Raw genomic sequence first — 23,937 nt, forward strand, 5'->3', positions numbered from 1 at the left:
CCCATTCTAATCCACTCGAGACGCGCTTGTTAATTGACTTGGTTAAAAGCGGTACAACTTTTGCCGTCTCTCTCCGCGAATGGAAGTCGATGCGCTTGAAAACGCGCCCCATTAGTTCCCTTTGTGCAGCGCTTGCGCGCGTGTGCACGCGTGTGCACGTGTGTGTCCGTGTTTGTGTGTGGGGAGCGGTAGTGTAGCGGTTAGCGCTACGCTGCGCTACGAACCTGGTGACCCGGGTTCGATTCCCGCTCACGGCCAATATCACCAGTGACGATTATCTGAACCGGTCCTGGGCCTCCTCCCCTAGGTCGACTCAGCCCCAACTGAGTACCTGGTGCGGTGCGTAAACATCGCAACTTGGGAGACAAAGGCGGTCGGGCGTGGTGCTGGCCACGTCATCCCGTCGTGTGCCACAGTGCCGGCCTTCATAGGTGCTCGCTAACAGCACGTGCCCCAACAGTCTGTTTAGGCTATACGGGGGGGGGTGCATCTTTGTCTTTGCGCGTGTAATTAGCCTCGGGTGACAACAGCAGTTTGTTTGCAGGCGCGCACTTGACTCGCTTGTTGACGGTTGTGTGAGCCGCTGAGAAGTGACTGCGGGCACTAAAGCTATTACATCCAGTGCAGTGTACCCGAGCCTCCCCCGCCCCCACCTGCCACCACCCGCCACCACCCGCCACCCCCACCCACCCCCCGGCGATGCGGCAAAATAATTGTCAAACTCTTTCCCTCTCAAAAATAAAACCCAAAAAAAACGTCGCAGCACGCCATTACCGCCTAACCCGGTCCCTCCCAGCCCGCCTCGTCCCATCGCCACCACCCACGTTTCTAATCAGCCATTCAGCCGGCAGCCTCCCCCGGACCTCTGCCGGTGTCAAACGCTGCGCGCTCAGACAACGCGGCCTCGTAGCCGTCAGATGGGGGGGGGAGGGGGCGTAGACTCCCACAGCGAGCGCCACAATCGTAGCGAGCGCGCCCGCGGGCCCCGCCGACAACGGCTGCAGGTCACGCGAGAACGGTCGGACGCATGGAACGACGGACGGACGCACGCATGGACTGACGGGCAATGGAGAACAACGCGGCTCGAAAATCTCACTCAGCTGACCGGCGATCACGAGCCCCTGGCTCTCGGGGCTCCGCGTGCGAGGGGGAGGCACGCGGAGCCGTTGGCCTTGTCCAGGCCATGGATGATCGGGAGCAGGCGCCCCCCGCCCTCTTCGTCTTCTCTCTCCAGTGTCACCTGTTGTTCTCCGTCGCTCGCTTCACTCTGTCTTTCCTAATCAGGGGCCAATGGGAGCACAGTGGAATGTTTCATTTGCTCGGCATCCTCTCTTTTGTCTCTGTTGCAAAGCATAATTTAAATAATTATATATTTAAAAGTGCCATCGCCACCTGTCCAAATTTCGACAGGATTTTCCTCGGTTCGCGTTGGCTGTCCTGGGAAATATATAAATCTTGCTGCGACATTAAATATTAAATCCTATTTTTTTGTGCATTGCATGTAGTTCTCTCCCCTCTTCTGGTATTGTGAGATATTCCATTTTCCGTGATATCTTAAGATGTTTGTTAGTTTGTATCTCAGAGGTGCCAAATTGTGTCCAAAATGAATGTGGGCAGGGCAATGATAGTTTTTTTTTATTCTCATACATTTGTATGCTGCTGTGTTACAGTAAGAGGCAGCCTTGTAGCTGAAAGGTCAGAGGTCAGTGCCGCTGAGATTCTGGGTATCAATCTCGATCTCCACCGCCAGCGATGGAACTGGGCTCTCGAGCGTAGACGGTTAATGGTCTCAGCCTGGTCACCGACAAGTGCCCTATTATCACATCATGATATAACAAGTCATTCTTTCACCTCATGCTGTTATCGGGAATTTCGCTCCAGCCTCCCCCCCCCCCGTGTCTAAGAAGAACCCCCATGCAAAACCGCCAACGGTGTCACATTTCGTCCCAACAATTTTCAACCTAATTATGAAAAAATATAGAAAATTATAAGGGTTTGAGAGGGGTGGCACCCAGCCCCCCCGCCCCCCCCGCCCCCCTCCAGCCCTGCCCCCCACCGACGCTACGGTGCTGGAATGGTTCCCATGAAGACCGAACAGCCCAAACAACTTTGGCCTCCGCCACTCGGCGCTGTGCCCCGGTGGGCGAAGACGGCTCTGGGCCAGCGAGGCTGTAGGAGGAGGAGGCAGGTGTTGGTGTCACGGCGGAGGCGGAGAGGTCGGCGCTGCTGGTACAGAGCTCTTGGGGAAACCAGGCGGAGGTGGGTCAATTTAATTTAATGGAGCATGCAACGAATGCATTAGGGCTGGGGATGAGGCATGGCGCGGGGTTGATGGCATTGCCCAGTGGCCTAATTGGGCAACCACCTCTTGAGATATGTCTCTGTATTCTAAGCGCGACTCTGATGCTGGGATCTCCACGTCGTGAGAGACACAGAAAAGCCGCTGACACTGGTGAGATGAGGCCTCCGCGTCCGCATAATTTGCTTTTCGTTTATATTTGAGATAAACTCAAAGTGCGAGGCTTCTCAATTCCAAAGACGACAGGGCGTTGACATAATTTGAACGGCCCGAAAGGCGACGCCGATCTGCGCGTGCCTGTCGGTCGCCAGGAGTGGTGGCTCACACCTGCAATCCGGTGTCTGGGAGGCAGGGTTGGCGGATTTAACACTCATATGGTGACAAGAGTCACAGCTCAAACACCAGGATGCTGAACCCAAATTGGACCCTTTGAGTGGACGTCTGTGAAAAAGAGTTTCATAGCTCATCGAATTTCTCGAGGATGAATAAAGATTGTTTTTCTGAAATACCGTACGACACTTTACTCCACCCATCAGGGTGGCTCAGAGGTCGGAGCGCTGAGCTGGCAATGCTGCGATCCTGGATCTTGGTTTCAGCCGGGTTTTCAAGTGAAGTGAGATGATGTGCTCAGGCCGGTCACCAATAACTGCAAAGAGAACGACTAAGAACCCCCCCCCCCCCCGCATTAAGACTGTAGGCGTCAAAGCTGTTAGTGAGCACCTCTGAAGATCGACATGGCACACGAGGGGGTGGGTGGCCAGTACCACGCCCGGTCGCCTTTGTCTCCCCAGCAGCGATGTTCAAACATCACACCAGGTACTCATTTGAGATTGTGTCGACCTAGAGGAGGCCAGGGACCGGTTCAGATAATCGTCACTTATGTTGGCCCTGATCGGGAATCGAATTCGGGTCACCTGGTTTGTAGCAAAGCACACTATCCCGCCGCACTATCGCTCCCCACTGATAACCAACAACTACACACACACACTCTGGTTCAGTGGGGTTCGACGCTCAATTTGGAAAAATTCCAGCTGTGAAAATCATTTTTAAAAATGTGTGGCTGCCTTATGACAATGTCTTCTCTGTATGTAGGGTGTACAAGAGAGTGCTGCCCGCTTTAGTGGATGGATAAAATAAGTCGCTTAACTGGATCTCAGAAGTACTTCTGGCATATCTCCTTCCACGGACCGTACTCGATCGCAGGGCGGTGTGCTGCTGTGCCCGTTCGGGGTTTGCGTTGTCTAGCGACACGACACCAATAGCACAATTGGACAAAACTAAATTACATGTTGCTTTAATCAGGGATGTAGGTTGATTTGAATGAAGAAAAATCCTGTGCTCTGAAACGTGAAATTTAGGCATATTTGGCAATTTAAGTCGCATGATAGATGCATTCTCTTTATTGTTAGCATTACGTAAATAACTCTTTACACAAGCAGTTTTTTAATTACGGTATTATTTTTATCTCTCGTGGCGAGCGCGAACTGTAACCATCCCAAGGCAATCAACATCATTATTACCATCATCATCGTCGTCATCGGCCATGGCCAATCCAAGCTCCCGTCGTCTCTCACAGTCCTACAGTGTAATAGATTGATCCCCAGGCAACATGGGAAGAAATACATTTTCATCGCTGTCATTCGTACCTCCCAGGTGTTCACAGCGGCCCAAGCCTGATAGCCTGATGTGTAATTGAACCATGAAATTGTCAAATAATTGGCTGACGGGAGCAAGATTGTGAACGAAAGTTAAATTGCTTCATCGAAACGGCAGGTTACGGTGTAAGCCAGACCCCCCCCCCCCCCCGCGAATCGCTCTCCACGTGACGCGTGGTGGATACCTCCAGCCGCGGCGGGCTGCGTTGGGCACACGGCTTTCGATTGCGCGGCCCGTGACTTCATTTCACCAGGGCTCCCCCCCCCCCCGCGGCTTCAGTTCACTCTCAGACTTTGTTTCAAGCTGGGTAAGGCCCCCCCACGCCGCCCTCCGCCCCCGCATTGCGCTGAGCAGCTATTTTACGAGAGGTGGCCGCAGAACCCAAGACATTGCGGGACATTTTCCAGTGTAGGGAATGCGCAAATTGGTGGCCCACGGTGGACGGGGTAAGGGGCCTTCCTCTTGGAAATGGGCCCCGTAAGTGACATTAACTCGTCTGCAGTCCTCGAGAGGGATTTTTTTTTTCTGCACGCACGGTCACTTCCCTCGCCGCGAGGGCCTCGCTGCACGTTGGGTTGACACGCACCTTATATCTGCGTGATTATCTGACGACGCTGAGGCGTGTGTGCGTGTGTGATAATGTGGGGAGCGGTAGTGTAGTGGTTAGTGCGCGGCGCTACTAACCCGGCGACCCGAGTTCGATTTCCGCTCACGGCCAACACCGGTGATAATTATCTGAACCGGTCCTGGGGCTCTTCTAGGTTGACTTGGCCTGAAATGAGTACCTGGTGCGGTGTGTAGTAAACATCGCCACTGGGAAGACAAAGGCTGCCGGGCGTGGTGCTGGCCACCCACCCCTCGTGTATCGTGCTGGCCTTTATAGGTGCTCGCTAACAGCACTTGTCCCAACAGTCTGTTAAGGCTATATGGGGGATATTTGTCTTTGTTTGTGATAATGTGTGGTTGCTTTCACGGTCGTAAAGCGGTGAGCGTGCGTCTCTTCGAACGCGGCGACCCGAGTCCAACTCCCGCTCACGGCCACCACCAGGTGAGGATTATCTGCACCGGTTCTGGGCCTCCCCTAGGTCGACTTGGCCTGAAATGAGTACCTGGTGCGATGTGTAAACATCGCAACTGGGAAGACAAAGGCTGCCGGGCGTGGTGCTGGCCCACCCGTCGTGTGCCGTGCCGGACTTCATAAGTGCTACTCGCCAACATCACTTGCCCCAACAGTCTCTTAAGAAAATTATGTTAATAGTTTTATCAGAATGATGGTCTTTATATATATATGCATTTTTAAAGACGTGAGTTTGTGGCGGTATTTTGCGCCGTTGTTTACTCCAGGCCCACCTTGAGCTTGTTGGGGCCTTCAGACTTTGCTTGTGGCTGGCGCCGCCACTGATGGTTTGACCAAACACGTTCCAGGTGCCCTTACGTGGGCACCCATTTCACCAGCAGATGTGCCGCACGATCACGAAAATACGCGCGTTCACGCACACACACACACACGCGCGCTTTCACGCACACGCGTACACGCGCACGTACACATGCACGCGCGTTCAAAAAACAAACACTCGCGTGTGGTTCAAACGGAATTGCCGATTGGCGGCGGTTGCGGTCCGGCACTGCGAACGTTCCCGCATCGCGGTAACGAGCCGTGGGACACGGGGGGGGGGGGCGGTGTGGGGTGCGAGCGGAGCGGCGGTGCAGGCGGCACTCATCCATCACGTCGCCCGCACGGCGCGAGCCGGAACCCTGGCGGAGAGCGGCGATCAATCACGCGGAGTCCTGCGAGAGAGAGAGACGCTGGCTGAGCAAGTGGGGAATGGTGGCTTCTACTGGGTTCCCCCCCCCCCCCCAAACTTACCTCTCCCCCTGTCCCCCCACCCTCCACCAATTCTGTCCCCCCAAGGGACGCGCCGCATCCCACGGTGACCACTTAGCCTAATTTCCAAGCGTGCTTCATAATTACGAGTAGTTTGACGGCGAATTTATTAGTTCTGTTTTCGCCGCCCGTTCGCGTTTCAATTAGCAAACGCGCACGTTTAACAAACAACAAAAAAACGGCGGACGCGTGCTTTTTGTCCTTCGTCAATGAAGACGAAAAAACTCTTTGAATCTGATTGTATTTTATTTTTTTGTTCCGCTGCTGTTGCTGCTGCTCGAATGGAATGTGTCAAATGCCCAGATTCCCCACCTCCTCCTGCCCCAATTAGTTGCACTGGTCCTAAATCCCCTATGATCTACGAGTTGCAGTGACGATACATCAATTGCGTTTCTGCGAAAAGTCACATCCACTGCTCGAGTGCCCGGGCAACACTTCTCCCTTAGCCGCTGACCCCAATTATCGCCGGCCCCTCGTGAACTTGAATTACAGTGGAAGGAAAAAAAACACCCCAAAGTCGCCTGGAGGGGAGGTCAGTCGCTCGTCCCCCCCCCCCCCCCCCCCCCCGGTGGTCTTGACGAGCAGCAGGAACAGCGAGGCCCCGGGGGGGCCTAAGAGTTCTGAGCGAGCTCGTACGCCCCCTCCCCCCCCGACTTGGAGGAGATGGCGCTCAAAGGATGAATCGAGATATGAACGGCGAATTCCGTCAGCTGGCCACCGGACGAAGATGGTTCACCCGCGTCCACGCGCAGCGCTTACAGATGCGCTTTCGCGGCCGTCTGGAACGCTCTTGCTTCCGATATTAGAAAGACAGTGGAGCCGTGCACTTGTAAATCTATGTTGAAAACTCATTTCTTGAGAACTGATTTTTGGGTTTAGTTTTTGTTGTCCTTCCCCCGCACCTCCGATTAGCACCGTTGACTATGTACGGTGCGATAGAGGTTCAACATACGTGTAACGACAACACCATTTCTTGAGCCGCAGCCATTACCATTTTTTTCAATTTTCTTCAATTTTCGTAATTGCCTTTCACAATGTATTAATTTTTTCACTTTGTTTATTTTTCCACTTCATTTAATCAACGATGAAGCAGAAAACGCAAGCCAACAGTTTACCTGTCAGTCATAACCACAACTGTTTGCCGATTGAATATGTTCGACTGATTTTGACGTGTTGGGAGTTTTACGGTTGTCTTGTCAAGATGACGTCGCATTTGTTAACGAGATAAATGTCTAGAGCTTATTCATGTTGTTTGTCTTGCGTGAAACCCTTAAGTAATACGTTAAATTGTAAAAAAGAAATGCGTTTTATATTTTATATAAGTTGCATGTGACAGTTCCTTGCTCACATTGGCACTTGACGTTAAGAAAGCGGCGTGTTCACGTCGGTTTCATTTTTTGGCGACAAACGCGATGTCCGTCGTGCCAAGCAACACCACGGGTCCTGTGGTGTGCGTGGAGTTCGCTTGCCAATAACATCCGACAATCAGCGATGCAGAAAATTGTTATGCAGGCCGCACTCTGCTGTTGAGACTGGGGGGGGGGAAACATTGGCTTCTTTTCTTCTCAGCCAGAAGTCTTGCTTATTGCATCGGGGTCGGCTGCTCGGATTCGATTCTCCATGAGCATCGGTGGCTAGGAAATGTTAACTACCTCGCCTGGCATGCAGGAGGTCGAGGGTTCGATCTCGACCCTGATGCCTGCTGTATATTTGGAGTTTGTGTGTCTCATCATCATCACGGTGGCTAGGAGATATTAACTACCTCGCCTGGCATGCAGGAGGTCCTGCGTTCGATCCCAACCCTGACGCCTGCTGTATATTTGGAGTTTGCGTGTATTTCTCTCCCGGTAGCCACTTGAATTTTTCTCTGGTTCCACCGGTTTTTCCCTCCACATTTAGAAAATGTGTTTAGAATTCACATGCCTTTATAGTATTTGGCAGGTATAAATTATCACGTGATGAGCCACTTCGTTGAGCTATCATTTATGGCCAGGTCCCTTCTAAAAAAAGAGCTCTATAGCTCAGTGGGCCTTACCTGGTAAAATGAACAATAGCTTAAGATAATTGTTTTTTACCCTTCTATCTGGCAACAAAACTGACACCTTTTTTACTAGGAGTCATGTTTACATAGACCACAATACCTGCAGTCATAATGCAAACAAAAAACATAACTCTGATAATGTATGCACTGTCCTTGAAGTTGATTGGTCCACACCCGAGACAGCTTTCCTTAGAGCCTAGTCTCACGTGGTGTTGGACCAGATAACGCCAAAAGGCGCAGTCAATCAACTTCAAGGACAATGCACATTATCAGAGTTATGTTTTTTGTTTGCATTATGACTGCAGGTATTGTGGTCTATGTAAACATGACTCCTTGTAAAAAAGGTGTCAGTTTTGTTGCCAGATAGAAGGGTAAAAAACCAATTATCATATTTTTACTGGCAAATGAGGTTCCAATGGAATAGCTTAAGAGTTTAGTTTTCTATTCTGTACCTCTTCTCTCATCCCATCCACATTGTTCCTCGTCTCTCGTTCCACCGCATCCTCCCCTCCCGCCCTTGGTCTCCCTCTCTACTTGTGACCTGCACCGGTTGCAACCCCACAGCCCTACTCATTTATGGCTCTCCGTGCGAGTCTACGGGTCTCTGTGTTTTGAGTGTATTTTGATTTGTCGCACGGACGATGGTCCCGTTTAGCCAGCTGCCTGGATATTTAACGAGGGGCATCCGTGGTGTGCGTGAGCACAGCAGCAACAAGTCTGTGGGCCTCTTGTGAGCCTAAGGGTCTCTGTGTGAGTCTATGGCTCTCTAATCTCCATGGCCCTTCTAATTGCACCTTCTTGGTCTCTTTTTGCCACAAGCCCAAACCCGCTACGTCTCGCCTCCCTTACCCTCCCGGCGATATGACTAACCCCTGCTATGGCTCAGGAAAGCGCATAACCGGCTAATGAACTAAAATGTTATTTTATTTTACATTCAGAGACAAGGTCTTGCAGAAGGGTTCGACAAAAGTCAGGACCCGTAACGATCTCAGATCCGTGCCGTATGCACCGTTGTCTTGTGGAAAGGGGGCAGACATGACATTGAATTTGACCTTTGAGGTCAATTTCCCTGCACCTCGCGGCTCTTAATTTTTTTCTTTTCTGTTTCGTTGGGAGGGCTCTTAAAGCCGCTCGTCTAAATGCCGACCAGAGGCAGCGAAGGATCTGTGGGGGATGGATGTTGAGCCACCTGTACCCCAGATCAATGTGGGCACGGTGCCCCCTGCATGATATCAAGATTGGGACGTCTGTTCCCAGGTTGTTAAACGAGCAGGCAGAAGGAGTCCGCGAGCACAATACAACGAAAACTCAACACACATTTCGTTCGTAGCGTTGTGGCCGCTAAGGGAAATAATAAGAGGCAACGTTTCGGGCAACGGCCCTTATTCATAGCGGAGAGATGGGTCTGCCATGATTTATCCGTGATAGAGAAGGGTCATTGCCTGCAGCGTCACCGATTATTTTTTTTGGTTTTTCTCACGAACAGTCTCCTTGAGCAATGTATTGGGGGCTTCTTGTTGTTGTTGTTGCAGCTGTTGGTGCACAGTTTGGGCCACCTGCTGTAATCGACCATTACAGTCCGTTTATCTGTCTTTGGGAGTAATGTAACAATTCATGAGTTGGAATCCACTCTGACCCCCCCCCCCCCTTTCCTCCATCTCTTTACTCTTTCATCAACGCACCCTGAATGCATCGACTGCACTCGGAATCCACTGGATCTGGCCGCTCGACAGAATCGACGGAATCGATTTCTCGAGATCCGAACATAACGCTAAACCCTCGGCAACACGACGAGCGACGTCCATGCCACAAGCGTTCCGCGCTGCCGCCGCTCTGCTATTTCAGGTTGCTTAGTTTGGGACTGCTCGGTTTGGGGTTTCTTGGTTTGGGGTCGCTCACCGAGACCCATATCCAGCCCACGGGCGTGGGATTACAGCGCGTTGCAAACCTTAGGCAAGACCTGCAAATATCCGGCGCTGAATTATGTACAAATGAATACAAAAAACGTAATGACCCCCCCCCCCTCACCCCACAACCCGCCTCCTCTTTTCTTAAATTTCAATTAATTGTCACAAATCTTGACTTAAAGCTTTCGTGACTGCAGGAATTCATATTCATTGGGTCTTTTGGTAAAGTCACGTAGATCGGTTCAAAGAAAATAACAAAAGAACTAAAAACTACGACGTTTTGATCGCAACACAAGCGGTCGTCCTCCGTCGCCTCTCAGGCCCTCGCCTCCACCACCACCACCTACTTACTACCCTGTAAGAATCGCTTCGATTTACGTCGTTTCGATATTCGTCGTCGCACCTTTCAGGAACGCATCCCCCCCCCCCCCCACCGACGTAAACCGGGGCACTGCTTTCAATCAATTCTCACTGAGCGGGGTGAGTGCGCATGTTGCAGTGTGTCGAGCAGAAAACATCGGTACGAATCGATGAATCCTCCGTGACGACGCTCCTACTGCTCTCCAACGCCCATTACATGATTCATCGTCTTGCATTCGTCGAAATGCATCGCCACGGAAGGGGACACAGCTGCATCTAACAAACTGGACCCAAAGAGTGACCAACGTAGAAGTGATACAAAGGCAGAGAAGACGAGCTGATGATGATGACGATGCAGGCAGTGATGAGAAGGAAACTGGGGCACTATTTGGGCACACGTGCAGGATGGACAACCACAGGAAATTTAAAATAGTGCTGTTTGGGAAAAGTGTAAGGAACCGGAAAGAGAGTAAGACCGAACAGAGAATGGCTTGATAATTGGTTTTTTACCCTTTTATCTGGCAACAAAACTGACACCTTTTTTACGAGGAGTCATGTTTGCATAGACGACAATACCTGCAGCCATAATGCAAATAAAAACATAACTCTGATAATGTATGCACTGTCCTTGAAGTTGATTGGTCCACACCCGAGACAGCTTTCCTTAGAGCCTAGTCTCACATGGTGTTGGACCAGATGATGCCGTCATCTGCATTATGACTGCAGGTATTGTGGTCTATGCAAACATGACTCTTCGTAAAAAGGTGTCAGTTTTGTTGCCAGATAGAAGGGTACAAAAACAATTATCATATTTTTTACTGGCAAAATGAGGTTCCAATGGTGTAAATGCTTACCCCGAGATCTCATACTCTGATGGTGCATTGTCTTTGAGTTGTGCGCCTTTTGGCGTCATCTGGTCCAACACCACGTGAGACTAGGCTCTAAGGAAAGCTGTCTCGGGTGTGGACCAATCAACTTCAAGGACAGTGCATACATTATCAGAGTTGTGTTTTTTTTTGCATTATGACTGCAGGTATTGTGGTCTATGCAAACATGACTCCTCGTAAAAAAAGGTGTCAGTTTTGTTGCCAGATAAAAGGGTAAAAAAACAATTATCATGTTTTTCTACTGGCAAATGAGGTTCCAATGGAGAGAATGGCTTGATGACGACATCACACAAAGATAATTGGTGCCAGAGAGATGTGGCCACTCCTTGAGAGAATTGGCAAAATACGGACGAACGTGGAAAGGAATGACAAAATGTTGCAGTGGACACCCCGCTACGGGCTATCTGGATCGTGATGATAATGATGCCCCGACGAGGGACCTAATTGACCTTCACCGTGGCCTGCTCTGTTTTCTGTGAGTCATAAACCAAATGTTATTGACGACGGCCAGCCGGTGATTTGGTGGTGGTGGAATTCATGCTCTTTGATTCTTTCGGTAAAATCACGTAGATAGAAAAAAACATTATAATAAAAAAGTGACTAAAAATTATAAATAATAAAATTTATTAATGCCGAAAGAACCAAAGAATACGTTATTTTATTTGTGCTCGTAATGCTCTGGCAACAAAAGTCCCTTAATTGGTTTGTCTCTCTCGACGAGCTCCGCCCCAGCCGAAAAACGACGCAGATTTATTGCAATTTTACCCCAACGTTTTTTTAAAATATAAATGTTTTTATCTCTCTCTCTCCTTTGCGCAGGAATCCACGAGTTCCCAGAAGACATCTTCAACAACGTGCAGCGCCGGCATGGCGCCGTGTTGCTGCACGTGCTGTGTGTGAGTAACCCCCACCCCCACCACCACCCCCACCCCCACCACCCCCACCACCACCCCCACCACCACTCCCACCACCACCCCCACCACCACCCCCCACCACCACCACCCCCACCACCACCCCCACCCCCACCACCACCCCCACCACCCACACCACCACCCCCACCACCACCACCACCCCCCACCACCACCACCACCACCACCACCCCCACCACCACTCCCACCACCACCCCCACCACCACCCCCCACCACCACCCCCCACCACCACCCCCACCACCACCCCCACCACCACCCCCACCACCACTCCCACCACCACCACCACCACCACTCCCACCACCACCACCCCCACCACCCACACCACCCCCACCACCACTCCCACCACCACCCCCACCACCACCCCCACCACCCACACCACCCCCACCACCCCCACCACCCCCACCACCCCCACCACCCACACCACCCCCACCCCCACCACCCCCACCACCCCCACCACCACCCCCACCACCACCCCCACCACCACCACCCCCACCACCCCCCACCACCACCACCACCACCACTCCCACCACCACCCCCACCACCACCCCCACCACCCACACCACCCCCACCACCACTCCCACCACCACTCCCACCACCACCCCCACCACCCACACCACCCCCACCACCACTCCCACCACCACTCCCACCACCACCCCCCACCACCCACACCACCCCCACCACCACCCCCACCACCACTCCCACCACCACCCCCACCACCACCCCCACCACCACCAACAGCTCCGCATCACCAACAACAACAATTGATCCACCAACAACACCGCCATGGATAGCAATGCCACCACCAACAGCAGCAGCAGCAACAGTAGCTCCAAAGACAAAGATACCCCCCGTGTATAGCCTTAATAGACTGTTGGGGCAAGTGCTGTTAGCGAGTGGAACCTATGAAGGCCGGCGCAAGGCACACGAGGGGTGGGTGGCTAGCACCACCCCAGCAACGGCTCCGCCACCACTGCTACCACGAAAGATGAAGATGCCCATATTCTACTACCACCACCACCACCAATAACAATGGCAACAGCAACAACAGTAGCCGCACCAACAGCAACAACAACAGCAGCAGCAACATGAACGTCTGTCTGTCACCACCTCCACCACCGTGAACAACAACAACAGAAACTACCATGACTCCACCACTACCACCAACAGTAGCTCCACCAGCACAACCGCTGCCACCACAACCACCGATAACAACTGCACCATCAACACTAGCAACAGCAGCAACAATAATAGCTCAACCACCACCATGACCACCACCACCACCAACAGTAGCTCCAACACCACCATGGCAATCAACAACAGTAACACGAGCAGCACCAACACCACGAGTTACAGGGGCAGCCTCAATTATTTAATAAATATTTATACTAATTGAATGGATGCTGATGCTTGAGCAGATTTTCTGACAGCCTGGATGAATATATTTTGTGATTAGAAATTAATAAATAAAAATGCAAATGTGTCAAGTTTGTTTTTCGTTAATTACGCTTGCGCACCACTGCTAACGGAGCAGCATCACCGAATGTTTTTCAAAAGTAACGAGCATCGCCCTAGCGTGCAGATGACCGAGGAATCCGAGGGCACAGGTTCACCAAATCCCATACAACGGATAAGCGTGTGGCGTTAGATTTTCTAGTGCGCGCACACGCTACAGCTCTTCTTCTTGGTTCTTTCGGTAAAGTCACGTAGAATGGAAATAATAAAATAATAAACATAAAACATAATAAAATAATTCTCACGACGTTTCGGCCACAACGCAAGCAGCCGTCCTCAGGTGGAGAACAGGTCTGTCGGAAAGACAGCGTCTGAATGACAGGCCCCAGACGCTGTCTTTCCGACAGACCTGTTCTCCACCTGAGGACGGCTGCTTGCGTTGTGGCCGAAACGTCGTGAGAATTATTTTATTATTGTTTTATTTTTATTATTTTATTATTTCCATTCTACGTGACTGTACTGAAAGAACCAAGAAAATGAATCCCTGCAGTCACGAAAGCTTTAAATCGCTACAACTCTTGTATTTATTTTCATTCGTTGGTGGGGGGATGGCATCTAACACTTCCTGGAGTTGACAAGCATATCTCGAATTTCCTTCTCGCCATTAGCATAGAGCTGTTTTGCCACTCGCAGCTTAATTGGCATGCAAAACAGTTTTCTAGTCTGAGTGTTCTTGGAGACATTTTGTGTCTTTATTTACCTTTTTTCCGGTAGCCTTTTATGGCTACGCAATATTCTGGCTTACTCGAATCTGGCTAATAAGAGAGGCTTTACTGTGCAGAACATTTACGTTATGGGACCTCCCTTGCCAGTATAAAAATGTAAGAATAGGTTTTACCCTTTAAAGAAATTGCCAGAAAGGGTAGGTCCCATGATGTAGCTTCTCACCCCGAGCTCTCAATGTCCTGATAGTGCATTGTCTTTGTCCTGTTCACCTTTTGGCGTCCTCTGGTCTAACACTGTTTGAGACGAGGCTCTAAAGAAGTTGTCTCTGGTGTGGACCAATCAGTTTCAAAGACAATACATATAGTATCAGAGCACGTGTTTTGTTTGCATGTTCACCACGGGTATATGTGGTTAATGCAATCCATGATTCCTTGCGAAAGGTTTCGGTTTTGGTGTTTTAACATCTTAACACAGCTGTTGTATTGCCAGAAAGGGTAAAACCCTATTTTAAAGCATTTACCTTAGTTGATTGTATGAGAGTGTCGCCATTCAATATTTCGCAGCATGTCCCCCTCCCTGCCTTTACCTGTTCTGGTGTTTGTTGCAGACCATGTACATGTTCTACGCTTTGGCTATCGTTTGCGACGACTTCTTTGTCCCGTCACTGGAAAAAATCTGCGAGGTAAGGACAACGCGTTCAACCCAACGATCGTTCGTTGTTCTCTTCGCATTGCAGCGGAGGGGAACATTTCTACTGAGTGCACCCCCACCCCTACCCCCCACCCCCGTGGCCCCACTGCCTTCTTGTTGGGTTTTTATTTCCCACGGGTTGTAATTAACAGAGGCGGTGTGTTCGCTACGCGCTCCGGAAATGTGCCAAATGGGAACCGCAAAATGGGAGATAATGCTCATTAGCGCTATTAACGAGAAGTTGGACAAACGGAGCCGCGGGGATGTGGCACAATCACAGGCCGTGCTGTCCTGCCTCTCTTGCCGCACGCCTCTGTTTGTTAAGTGGAGCCCATGAGTTTTAAATGAAGGCAAGGACACAGATCCCCCGTGTAACCCTGAGCAGACTGTTGGGGCAAGTGCTGTTAGCGAGCACCTATGAAGGCCGGCACGGTACACGAAGGGGGTGGGTGGTCAGAATCACGTTCGGCCGCCTTTGTCTGCCTCATGGCGATATTTACTATGCACCACACCAGGTACTCATTTGAGGCTGAGTCGACCTAGGGCACGCCCAGGAACGGTTCAAATTATCGTCACTGGTGTTGGCCGTGAGCGAGAATCGAACTCGGGTTGCCGGGTTCAAAGCGCAGCGCATTAACTGTTACACTACCACGCGCACACGCACACACGCGCACACGCACACACGCGAACACGCACACACGCACACACGCGAACACGCACACACGCGCACACATACACACAAGCGCACACACGCACGCGTACACACACGCACGCGTACACACGCACGCGTACACACGCACGCGTACACACACGCACGCGTACACACACGAAAGCGCACACACGCAGCCAAGGCAGTGTAAATATCGAATGTGATTGTCGGGCGTCGCAGTATCAAACGTAAGGACCACCCCGGCGGCTCGGCAGTGGAGCCAATGGCTCACAAATCAGAAGGCTGCGATTAGTCATTTGTTTATTTTGGGTCAATGTCATCGCCCAGGTACAATGCCAAATTTTAACTCCAACCCTCCATCACCCGACAGAGCAAATCAAATCAGGTTGTCCACACCATGGGCAAATGTGCCATTTGCTTAAATGGTTCTTCAGCAAAAAAGCCAAGGAGGAATTGTTGAAAAGTGAGCCAAATGTTGACAATGTTCTACTCGACATTTCGCTGGAGATTACATCCTGCATCATCTGCTCTTGCGTGAAAGGTTCCGAGTTCAAATCCTGGTCGTGGGGGGGGTTGATTCGGTCCACCATTCCTTTGGGGTCGACAAAGATGGGTACCATTATCATGGGGAAGTCGAGCGGTTTTCCAATCAAGAGATGTGAACACCCCCCCCCCCCTCCTGCAACCTTGTCATAGGAACGTGGAATTTCCACCACTGTTTCAAAGTCTGTAAACAAGACATGAGCACCACTCTTACTTGCAGCAAATCACTTTTACAGAAGTGTGTTTTTACCGCGAAGGTAATTGGGTTTTGTCGGAGCTAATTTGGTTGCAGCTCGTATCGCGAACCGGCGTAAAGCTTCTGGCATTGGTCCCCCCCCCCCCTATGCATCATTTATCAGCCGCTGAAACTCCTGGTCTTGGCAGCTGAACGGCTGCGATTGAAGAAAAATTCCGTCGCTTTGTTTTGCTTGGGAAGCGCTTTGATGTTACGTAAAAACAACCACGGATTAGCAAAAGCAAAAAATACAAATGCATCCAGGAAACAGCACGGAAGTGTGCTGCTCATAACCGTCTTTAACGATTTTGGAATTTTCAGCAGCTAAGTCCTTTAGTCCCATTAAAATTCTATTTTTTTTAGCAAATGCCGTTCTGTGCGATTTGCATCCAAATGCATTTCAATGTTCACTCTCAATTTTACCGAAACTCTACAAACGTTCCCGCCATTCATATTAAATTGCTTTAATTAGTAAAACTGCACACACGGAGAGAAAATTCGAAACATTTAGCACGAACCAAAACACTTGACAAACCAGCTCGATTATTTTGCGCCGTTTCCTCTTTGCCAGCCAACTCTCTCTACAATCTTCCTCCTTCTGTCTCTCTCTGCCCCCTGCTGCTCTGTGCTGCCGAGCTTAACAACTCGGCCCGTAGGTTTTTGAGCCGTCCTTCTGTTGCCGGTCATCCTCACCCTGAACGTCTCCCGGTTCTGCATTTTCACCGGTCAAAAATACCAACAACGCGAAAATGTACATTTTTTTTACCTTTCGTTTTTAAAGATCAACGGCAAACCACGACGCGGACTTCTGACGCTAGCACAGTTAAATTAATCTGCTGGCCCATCCCCTGACCCTCCTGCGTAGATCGTTAATCCACGCACGCGACCCGCGTGTCACCCACGGCGCGTGGCATTCGCACCCCCCCCATCTCCTCCACCTCCGTGCACTCGCGCGTGGCGCTCGCTCGCCGGTGGTGACGTGCGCAGGAAAAGGTGGCAGCCCGGCCGTCCGCCCTCCCGCGTTGTGCCGCGACGACCTTGAAGGAGTCGTTAATAATGCATCGCCCCACGCGGCACCATAACCTTGTACCCCCCCCACCACCACCACCCCCTCCCGCCCGCCAGCGCCTGCACTTGGACGAGGACGTGGCTGGCGCCACCTTCATGGCGGCCGGGAGCTCGGCGCCGGAGCTCTTCACGTCCATAATCGGTATCTGCTCGCGATCGCGGCTATTGCCCACGGTCGTGATTCCGCGGGTCGTGATTCGTGGGTCGTAAAAATTGTGGGTCGTAATTCATGGGTCTTAATTCGTAGGGTCGTGATTTGTAGGTCGTGATTCCGCGGGTCGTGATTCCGCGGGTCGTGATTCGTGGGTCGTAAAAATTGTGGGTCGTAATTCATGGGTCTTAATTCGTAGGGTCGTGATTTGTAGGTCGTAATTCGTGGGTCGTAATTCGTAGGGCATAATCATTGGTTGCAATTCATAGGTTGTGAGCCAGGCTCAGGACTTTGGACAAAAGTGCTTAAAAGAAACAACAATCCAGCACCGTGTGACACTGCTGCTATTGCAATAGTTAGCACGCCGCACTTGCGATTGACGGGCACGATGGTTCGATCTCCCGGAGTTGCAGTTGAATCAATGGGCACGTGTTTTCGTGGTGGGGTTAAGTTGTGGGTGGGGTTAAGTGTGGGTTCTCTTACCTCTTACAAGACGCCTGGCCAGCCTGGAAGAGGAGGCCAAAATGCCACCTTGGGGGGGAAGGCCGTCGAGAGCTCCTTTATAGTGGATGAGGCCCTTCCGGCAGCAGTGGACTGAGCAGGACATTTTAGGGCTGCACCTTGACTTCTTAACAACGCCATGGTGATAAGCCGCATTGCCCCAACCATTCTACCCTAATTTAATTCCAATATTTTTGTTATAAGCAAAGCAAAAGAATGAACAGCATTAAACAGGCCTATGAACGATGTTTAATCGCCTCGGATGCATGTCAAGAATATTTTAAATATATTGCCGGCCGCCTCTGGTTACCACGATTCCACGCACGGTATCATGCAGGTGGGTGAATCTCAGCATGCCCAAGTGCCGGAGGAACCCCGCGCTAGAGTTTTTTCACAGGACTTCTAAAAGTTATTTCTCCGTGGCCTTTCTATATCCTGCTGTACACTCTGCTATGAGATTGTTTTCTTTGGGGAGGTTTTTTCCCCCGCTCAGCAGTCAAAACAGACGTGTTTTATTCTCGGAGTTGGAATGTAGATACGTTAAGTGCAAAACTAACTTGAAAGCGATGGGTGTTTTTTCAATTGTGTGTGTGTGTTGTGCGATTGTTGGACTGAGACCATCAACTCGCCATTCCCAAGGGCCCAGTTTCGTAACAAGTGGCTGAAGTTGAGATGTTAACCCCCTCGCCCGGTATGCAGGAGGTCGTGGGTTTGATCCCGACCCTGACGCCTGCTGTATATTTGGAGTTTGCGTGTTTTCTCTCTCCATGGTTGTGTGGATTTTTCTTCGGGTCCTCCGGTTTTTCCCTCCACATTTAGAAACACGTGTTTAGATATTTGGCTGCTATAAATTTCCACACGATAAGCCACTTCGTTGAGCTATCATTTGTGGCCAGGTCACTTCTGAAAAAGAGCTACATAGCTCAGTGGGCCTTATCTGATAAAATAAATAAATAGTGTATAGTTTAGAAACCTGGATCTCAGCACCTCAACGTACTGACTTCTGGCCAACCTATGCACACAAATAATTAAGCCTACCTTACCGTGATGAAAAAATATAATATGCTGTACTCTTGCTAGCGATAATACAAGAGGTGTTAAGATGTTCAAACAACCATCACAAGGCATCATCAGGTCTGCATTAACCTCACACATCATGCTTGTGGTAAAACATGCAAACAAACATGCTCTGATAACACTACGCAACACAATTTTTGTTCCTGGGTAGTAAGTGTTATTTCGTAATTACTTATGCCTCTTGATGCCCTCTCAGAAGAATGCAGATATGTATCCACTTAGGCAGCTGGAACTAGACTTGTACTACTATTTATATTACTGGAAAGTTCTAGAATGTTCTAGAAGTTACTCCAAGTTTACTCGGCACTGAATCTATCTGGAATGTTCTGGAAAATGTGTAAATTTAAAAATATCACTGTCCTGGTCACAAAAGCAAAGTTTGTGGGGAATAATAGCCATTTTCTGTATTTTTGAGGCATAAGCAATTGGGAAATAACACTTACTACACAGGAACAAAAATAAATAAATACATTTTACACAGTGTCATATATGCATTATCTTTTGACCTACAACAGAGACCGCCTCTTTTATGGCCTTCTTTCATCAGTGTTAGGCCAGATAACTCCAAAAGGTGAACAGCACAAAGTCATTGTAAATATAAAAACATTAATATCTCGGGTTGGTGCGATACTGTTAGAGTAGATCTATAGGTCTCTTCATAAGTCTGTGGTTCTCTATGTGAGTCTGTGGTTCTCTATGTGAGTCTCTGGGTCTCTGTGTGAGTCTGTGGGTTTCTGTGTGAGTCTGTGGGTTTCTGTGTGAGGCTCTGGGTCTCTTGTGAAGCTCTGGGTCTCTGTGTGAGTCTCTAGTTCTTTATGTGAGGCTATGGATCTCTGTGTGATTCTGTGGGTCTCTGTGAGTCTATGGATCTCTGTGTGATTCTGTGGGTCTCTGTGCGAGTCTCAGCACAGATGGTGGGGATGGGACTATCGGGGCACGATCTTGGAAGTCTGCGTGTCTCCCGTGAGAGGTCTTAACACCAACGGCTTTGGTCACAATGACGTATTTATTCTTTTTGATCTCGGTTGGTTGCGGTGAAAGAAAAGTGCAGCCTCAAAATATCTGCACCGTGCCACGATTGAGGTCACAGATTGTGTCAATTCAGGCCCTGCAGAGCACTCATAATGTCTGTATACTTGTATTAACTGCCCTATCCAGGCCTGACCCACTTAACTTCGCCTCCACGTATTTTCTGCATCAGCCACCTCCCAAACTGAACGTGACCTGCAACTGTCAACCCGCGAAATAATGAGGTGCGCGCTGTACTTATCGCCGCCGCCACCACCACCAACAACAATGTTTTTGCCGTCAGCATTGCGAGTTATGGCTGACGGTGGTGGGAGGGGGGCAGTTGTGGCAGTGTCCGTCGTTTGTTCATGACGGTTTCTGGATTCCACAGAGTTTAATTTAAACCCTCGGGAATTTAGAAGCCAGGGAAAATAAACCAGTTCGTGGAACTTTTCGGAGGCACAAATAATATGTTGTGGAAACTTCAAATAAAACAAAACAAAAAAACCCTCACATATGAAATTGGGCACCAGTTTAAAATAATAACTGAGCGAACGGGTACGATTTCTCAGGTCATAATTATAGATTTTTCTCTGTTGGGTTTAGTTGATGAAAGCCAAAAAACGTACACCATCAAAAGGGATGGGAAGACTTCCTTTGAGACAAAGCTATTTACCTCATACTTAAAATCATCTGGTGATGATGGTTGAGTGGGTGATTGGGTGAATAATGGAGTGGGTGAGCAAGCGAGTTGTGGTTGTTACCTGCCACTGTTAGACGCGTTGGCAAGATGTTAACTACCTCGCCTGGTATACAGGAGGTCGCGGGTCCGATCCAGACCCTTATGCCTGCTGTATATTTGGAGTTTGCGTGTCTCTATCTCCTCGTGGTCTGGTGGATTTTTCTCCGGGTCCTCCGGATTTTCCCTGCACATTTCGAATCAACATCACGCATTTGGAGTATTTTGCTGCTATACATTTCCACGTGACAAGCCACTTCGTTGAGCTTTCATTTGTGGCCAGGTCGCTTCTCAAAAAGCGCTATACAGCTCAATGTGCATTACCTGGTAAAATAGAAATAGTAGTAAATAGTACCGTAGTAGTAGTAAAATATAGGACTTACTTGCACCTGCACCTAACTTTTTCTACTTGCTCTCGGAATATATTTCCACAGTTGTTTTGCTTATTCTCGTGTGTTCTGTTTGCGGCCGTTAAATGTCTCGTTTGTTGGTTGTGCGATGTTCCGTAAGGTCCCCTCCGAGTTGTTCTCTACAATAGTTCTGTTTTTGTCACTTTTGTTTTGTTGCTGCTGCTGTGCTCACGCACCACGAATCTCCCTTGTAAAACAGCCAGGCAGCTGGATAAAGGGGCAATAAGCCGTGTAACAAATCCAATACACTTTAACCTGCAGCCTAGTGGTTGTGGAATGTGTCTGGTAAACAAGAATCCTCCACGTGGGTGCAGGAAATCGACGAGTGAAGCTGTGTGTACGTACGTTGAACTTCTTTCGCACCGTACGTAGCCAACCTTGCTGATTGGAGGCGCACTGGAACAAATAACCGTGCTCGAAGCCATCAAAGAGCGATACGGAGGTGACTGACCGCCGGTGAGGGAACGGAGTGAATCGGTGAGTGCTGGACCATCAATCCGCCATTAACCTGACCGCTCGTCAAACGACTGCCCCCACCGCCCCCCCACCCCCAGGTGTGTTCATCACCAAGGGTGACGTGGGCGTTGGCACCATCGTGGGCTCGGCCGTCTTCAACATCCTCTGCATCGTCGGCGTCTGCGGGATCTTTGCAGGCCAGGTGGGCACCCTGCCCCCCCCCCCCCTGCACGCCGCCCGTAGTCTCGTCTCCGCCCTGCTGTCCTCGCCATCTTCATCGTCATCACGGTCACCGTCGTCATCACCGTCGCTCTCATCATCTTCACCGGTATCGTCGTCAACATCATCGTTGTCACCTTCACAGTCATCGTCATCACCATCATCATCTTCACCATCACCGTCATCATCACCGTCATCATCACCGTCATCATCACCATCATCATCATCACCGTCGCTCTCATCGTCTTCACCTTTGTCATCGTCACCATCATCATCGTTACCATCACCGTCATCATCATCACCATCACCGTCATCATCATCTTCATCAACGTCACTGTCATCGTCATTCGCCGTCAGCCGCGATCTCTCCGCGGAACGGTGAAGCGCGTGCCCCCCCCGGTGGCGAGTGATTTCCAAACCGATGGCTTTGGCACAGAGTTGGCAACCCAGCTGATGACCTGTGCACGTGATGAGCAAGACGGGTTTGTGCTCGGTGCTACGAACCCCTGCGTGACAAGTGGGCCGAGCCTTGCCCAATCCTGGCCAGCTGGCTCCAAGACTTAACGAACCAACTCGCCAACTAAAGCCCGTGCGCGTGTCCACCGCGACGCGCACACAATCCTCCCAGCCTTGTCCAGACTACCGCCTCGAAAGAGGCGACCGTGTGGCCGTCGTAAAGTTTTAGGCCACAAAGTCAAAGAGGAGGCGTAAACGGAGTGGGGGTGGTTGAGGGGGGGGGGGTGGCCTGTTAATTTGTCGCGCCCGCTTCCTTGCAGGTGGTGTGCCTCACGTGGTGGCCCATCTGCAGGGATTCCGTCTACTACACCTTCTCCGTGATCGCCCTCATCCTGGTGAGAGCGACGGGCACGGCGCTCACTCGCCAACACGACCGCCACCCCCCCCCCCCCTCGCTTGAATCGCCTCGCCTCAGCGAGCGTTTCTTTCACCTTGAGCGACTTAAGATTTTATTTAACAATAATTATTATATCGCGGTTTGTTTTTTCGGTGTTTCCCCTGCCCCCCGAGCGTGTGGTGGCGTTCTGTTTCTGCCCGCCCGCCCGCGGGGCCGTTAGTCACGCTGCTGCCACCTGGGGAGGTTGGCGCATCCCCTCTTGCACGTGGCGCAAATCGCGGCCGTAAATATTCTGGCCCGCAACTCGCCCCATCGCCGGCGATAAGAGCTCGTGCTATAACCGCGTCCGGCGACGTGCGGAAAGCGTCCCGTTCTGAACGCCGCGGTATCGCACGGCACGTCCAACGCCTCCTTGACGCAAGTCGCCACGAGTGCTCCAGAGCTCGTCGGGTGTGGAATGCTGAGCAGTGGATTTTTGAGCCTGCTTCGGGCTTCGTACGGGTGGGGACCTGGGCTTTGCCGGGAGTTGTAGGAGCAGGGGTGGCGGGTCAGGGCTGCGAGGTGGCCCTCCTGTGTGTGGGATTTCTCCGGAGTTTCTCAAGTCTCCTCCCCACGTGAAGCCAAAACACTCAACGTTTGTTAGGTGCAGCCTCCCAGCTCTTGTCAACGCTTACCTCTGGCCCATTTGTGTTAGGGGGAGGGCCCCATTGCCTGAAGCGTCTCGCCTATTTTATATTTGCATTTCAATTTTAAGGTCACACATGGTTATCGTTGGGATCGGCCAAACATTCCCAATCCAGGACCCTCCTGAACACGGGTCTTGGGGAACTCTGTGAGGTGTTCCTGGGTCGTTAATTTACATTGTAATTATTGTTACTATTTTTATATATTTTTTTCCTCGTGACTTTTTTCGTGTGATGTTTTGCATATAATATTATTGTAATGTTTTCCACTGGTCCAGTGCACAGAGCCTTAATTTTCCTTCAAGATTGTTGATACTTAAAAAAAACACATTTTTTATGTTTGGGTTTTTTGTATCCTGCGTAATTTGGCTGTGCAAAGACGAGTGCGTGGTTTGTAAATAAATAATGGGCGACATCGGCGGTCGACGCTCAGACACGCATTTCAATACAGCTCTACACATTCGGCATTAACACCGCCGTACGACGTCAAAA

General features: G+C 50.5%; 1 protein-coding gene across 1 annotated transcript in view; it reads left to right on the forward strand.

Moving 5' to 3' along the window:
- The window catches only part of LOC144723547 (sodium/potassium/calcium exchanger 3-like), a 140,882-nt gene that overhangs the window by 49,285 nt on the left and 67,660 nt on the right, over positions 1-23,937 (forward strand). Inside the window, exons 3-7 of the mRNA XM_078602382.1 lie at positions 11,855-11,931; positions 14,750-14,824; positions 17,406-17,490; positions 21,789-21,892; positions 22,686-22,760. Of these exons, the coding sequence (XP_078458508.1) occupies positions 11,855-11,931; positions 14,750-14,824; positions 17,406-17,490; positions 21,789-21,892; positions 22,686-22,760 (416 nt within the window). The remainder of the gene's footprint in view (positions 1-11,854; positions 11,932-14,749; positions 14,825-17,405; positions 17,491-21,788; positions 21,893-22,685; positions 22,761-23,937) is intronic.

This window comes from Lampetra planeri, chromosome 18 (genome assembly GCF_965212315.1).
Source record: "Lampetra planeri chromosome 18, kcLamPlan1.2.h2, whole genome shotgun sequence".
Classification (NCBI taxonomy): Eukaryota; Metazoa; Chordata; class Hyperoartia; order Petromyzontiformes; family Petromyzontidae; genus Lampetra; species Lampetra planeri.